The 4,276-nt window shown below is 31.1% G+C and overlaps 1 protein-coding gene across 1 annotated transcript; it reads left to right on the plus strand.

Moving 5' to 3' along the window:
- Positions 1-2,383: 2,383 nt before the first annotated feature.
- On the plus strand, positions 2,384-3,531 carry LOC136233398 (AT-hook motif nuclear-localized protein 15-like). Its single transcript, XM_066023035.1, has one exon. It carries the CDS (start codon positions 2,439-2,441, stop codon positions 3,171-3,173), a length of 735 nt encoding a protein of 244 aa, XP_065879107.1. The 5' UTR covers positions 2,384-2,438; the 3' UTR covers positions 3,174-3,531.
- The last annotated feature ends 745 nt before the right edge of the window (positions 3,532-4,276 follow it).

Below are 4,276 nucleotides of genomic sequence, written 5' to 3' on the forward strand. Positions count from 1 at the left end.
AGGTTTGACTAGTTAAAACCTCTAAACTTACTCAAACCTCTAATTTTGCCCCAAAAAGCTCTTTACCACAAATGGCCAATGTGAAACGGTTTATACCATCCCTATAGGTTGTCCGTGATTCTACATGTAAAATCAGCGTTGAATGTTCATGACCTGATAATTCTCTTTAAGTTGTCCACGTGACACTAACAATTACTTTTTTAGGAGAGATTATTTTTAGGCTTAATACATTGTCTCCTGAACTTGTCCAAAAAATTTGATTGACCCCTAAACTTTTAAACTGTTCCAATAGCCTCCTCAACTTGTATAAAATGTTCAGTTATTTTCTTAAAATTGCATAAAATGTAGTCAATTAATCCTTCGGTTGTAAAAAAAGTAAATTAAATACGGAAGATATATTCCACGCATATTAGAATGTTATTACATAATTCAAAAATAGATTAAAAAGGAAGTTATTATTTGTTCAACTATAAAACTTGTCACGTCCGAGTCTAAATTTTTAGAATTTATACCTTGATAGTATATTATAATTATTAGGTGTATGATTTTTATTTGGTGTTATAGAAAAAGTTTGGAGTTAATTTGATGATTTTAGATGTAATTAAAAGTTTATGATAATTTTTAAAAGATTATATAAAGATGGAGGATCAAACCGGATATTTTCCAAATTTGTGATATATATCACAAAGTTCCAGAACATATATTCGGATGATGATCATCAACTTTCATTTCTTTTCTGTTTCTTTTTCTTCCATTTTTATCAAATCGTTCTTCGATTGTTTTTCCACCGTTTCTTTGATTTACGGAGATTCGACCGTCTGAATCACTCGAAATTGGAACCATAGCATCCTTATGTATAGATCTAAGTCCTAACCGAAGAGTTTTTGAGTTTCGGCAGTGTTTGGAGGGAAACGTCTTAGACAGAATTTAGAAGAGAATTGAACGGTTGTGTTTTCCCGATGCCGATTGAGGTCGTTTAGGGTCGGGTGTGACAAAACTTGTCTTTACTAATATTAAAACTATGTACCCCAGATCTTGGTCGTTTTACTATTTTTTAAGACGCGTGCAATAATCTTCCGTATTTAACTTACTTTTTTCAACCGAGTGATCAATTAGTTACATTTTATACAAGTTCACCTATCTAACTGAACATTTTATGCAAGTTGAGGGATATCAGCACATTTTGAAAGTTTATAGAATCAATCAAGCTTTTTTTTTATATAAGTTTAGAATTATTAAGCCTTATTTTTTATTAGGCCCTGTTCTTTTTTACTTAATTTCAGTATAAGTAAGTTAAGTTAAGTTCAATTCAGTTCAGTTAATTTAATTTCAGTAATTATCATTATTTATTATAATTATAATTATTTATATATAATTTATAATTTAATATTATTTATATATAATTCATCACTATTTATTATAATTATAACTACTTATATATAATTTATTATTATTTATTATAATTTATAATTTAATATAATTTATATTTATTATTATTTATTATAATTATAAGTATTTATATATAATTTAATATAATTTAGCATTATTTATATATAGTTCATCATTATTTATAAATAATGTATTATTATTTATTACAATTGATATATAATTTATAATTTAATATAATTTACATATAATTGATAATTATTTATTATAAATATAATTATTTATTATAATTTTTATACAATTCATTATTATTTATTATAATTATAATTACTTATATATAATTTATAATTTATTATATATATATAATTTATTATTTTTATTATAATTATAATGTTTTATATATAATTTATCATTATATATATATATATATATAATTTATCATTATTTATTGTAATTATAATTATTTATATATAAAATATATCATTATATATAATTTATTATAATTATAATTATTTAATGCAATTAAGTTAAGTTCAATAACATTCAGTTCAGTTAATTTAATTTTAATTAAGTTAATTTAATTTAATTTAATTTAATTTCAGTGAAAAAAAACAGAACTTAGTCTAATGATATGATATCAATAATAATTAATATTAATTTCTTACCATAAAAAATAATTAATATTAATCATAGTAAAACTCTTTCACTCCTCTGATTGGATATATATCCTCAGAGAATCCAACCTAAATTTTCTTTCTACAAATTCAGAAATAGTCCTCATAATTATTATTTTTTTTGTTTTTTAGTCAAAGGTGAAACGAACTCCAAAAAGTTGAACACTTCCTAATCCTAACGTACAAAGAATTCAAAAAAAACCTGTCTGTCTGTCTGTCTGTACGTCTGTCATCTAGAGTTGTGTGACCAAAGAATAGAGATGTGACTTAAACTGCCATAAAAATAGAAACTTTGGACCCACTTGTAAATTTTCCACTTTCTTCCTTCCTTTTATTCTCCCAAACCCCAAACCCTAAACTCTCTCTCTAAAACAAACAATGTCTCACTTTGCCACTGCTCCTCTCTCTCTCTCTAGAGACACCTCCGACGACTCCTCCTCCGGCCAAACCCCACTCCTACCACCGTCTTCCTCCACCAAACGTACGCCCCTACCGGAAAACTCTCAAAGAAAACCTAGAGGAAGACCTCCGGGTTCCAAAAACAAACCCAAACCCCCCGTTTTCATCACGAAACACACCGACTCCGACTCCGACTCCTCTATAAAACCAGCGATTCTCGAAATCTCCGCCGGCGCCGATATAATCCACTCCATAATCAAATTCGCGACGAAAAATCACGTCGGTGTAACTGTTTTGAGTGCAACAGGGTCTGTTTCGAATGTCACGCTCCGTCACCCGAACGCTCACGCGCCGTCTCTGTCGTTACACGGGCCGTTTAACTTGCTGGCGTTGTGCGGGTCGTTTTTGGGGGGTTCGAGTTGTTTGAGTTTTGGGATATCGCTTGCGGGTGCGCAGGGGCAGGTTTTTGGTGGGATTGTGGCTGGGAAAGTTGTGGCGGCGAGTCAAGTTGTGGTGGTGGCGGCGACGTTTAGGGACCCGGTGGTTCATAGAGTGCCGCGTGGTGGCGATGAGGCGGGGGAGGAGGATGAGGAGGAGGGTGATGAAGAGATGAGTAAGGTTGAGTCTATGTCTGTTTATGGTAATGTGGCTAATCCGACTCCGATTAATTGCCAGATAGCTCCTGATACTGTTCATTGGGCTCATCATTATTAGTTCGGCTAGCGGTATAAATTTAGTCTTATGGTTATTGGTTATGGTTATTGGTATGGTTATTGGACGAGAACAGATTTAACATTTATGTATAAATTAGCGTAATCTCAAGTTTATCGTTTTGTCGCTTTTTTTTCATTAATTCAAGCCGTGCGATATCAATTCTAGTTAAGGGAAAGACATTGAAGGGTGATCAAAATATGAAATTGCACGTCTTCCGTGTTGTTAATGAAAAAAGAATTTTTTTAAGACATTGAAGGGTGATCAAAATATGAAATTGCACGTCTTCCGTGTTGTTAATGAAAAAAGAATTTTTTTTAGTGAGACTTGAAATTCAAGTTATGTTAAACGTTAGGTTTGAGATTATATTATTTTGTATGTGATTCTTAAATTTGCTCTTTGTTTTTAATAACCGGATATTTAAATTAATTTTTACTTTATTTGTTAAGGTTTTTCTTTACTATTATAGAATGGTTGTATGTCTATTTTTACCTTATGTATTGTTTATGGGCTGATTTTTTAATTGATCAATGAAACCTAGCGTTTTGGGATAAAAAGAGCGGTTTTGACCAACTTTAGAGGTTTGACCACTGAAACCGCTAATTGAAGTGTTTGGTGGAGAGAGGTTTGGAGAGAGTTTTGGGATGAAAACGCTAATTTAGAAAAAGCTCTTAAAAGGAGCTTTTTCAATTAGCGTTTTGCAATATTAAAATTAATGGACTTCTTTAACCCTAATAGATAGACTTCCTCTTCTCCTGCGCCAAAATTAATGCCCTTATTCGTCTTTTTGCACAAACCGCTATTATCAATCAGCTAATTTTTACCGAACAGGTCTACACAAACAGCTAGTCAAATCAGCTAATGTAATCAGCTAACAACTAATTCTCAAACAGGCCCCTTATTGTTGAGATGATTGAAACTATTAATTCATCTGGCTTGAATACTGAAAATATTGAGATATTAAAGAGTGAATGTGGTACTTAATACGACAAGGCGGATCCCCGTGAGGATATATTTGTCCTCATCTCCATTCCGTGGAAAATTCTCATTTCTTTGCAGATTTTCATTCTCCATGTTAGAGGTTTGAGCCACGTTAATCGCTTTGA

The sequence above is a fragment of the Euphorbia lathyris genome, chromosome 6 (genome assembly GCF_963576675.1).
Source record: "Euphorbia lathyris chromosome 6, ddEupLath1.1, whole genome shotgun sequence".
In the NCBI taxonomy this organism is placed as follows: domain Eukaryota; kingdom Viridiplantae; phylum Streptophyta; class Magnoliopsida; order Malpighiales; family Euphorbiaceae; genus Euphorbia; species Euphorbia lathyris.

Coding starts and splice junctions, on each gene's coding strand:
- LOC136233398 (XM_066023035.1), top strand. CDS start 2,439: ATGTCTCACTTTGCCACTGCTCCTCTCTCTCTCTCTAGAGACACCTCC.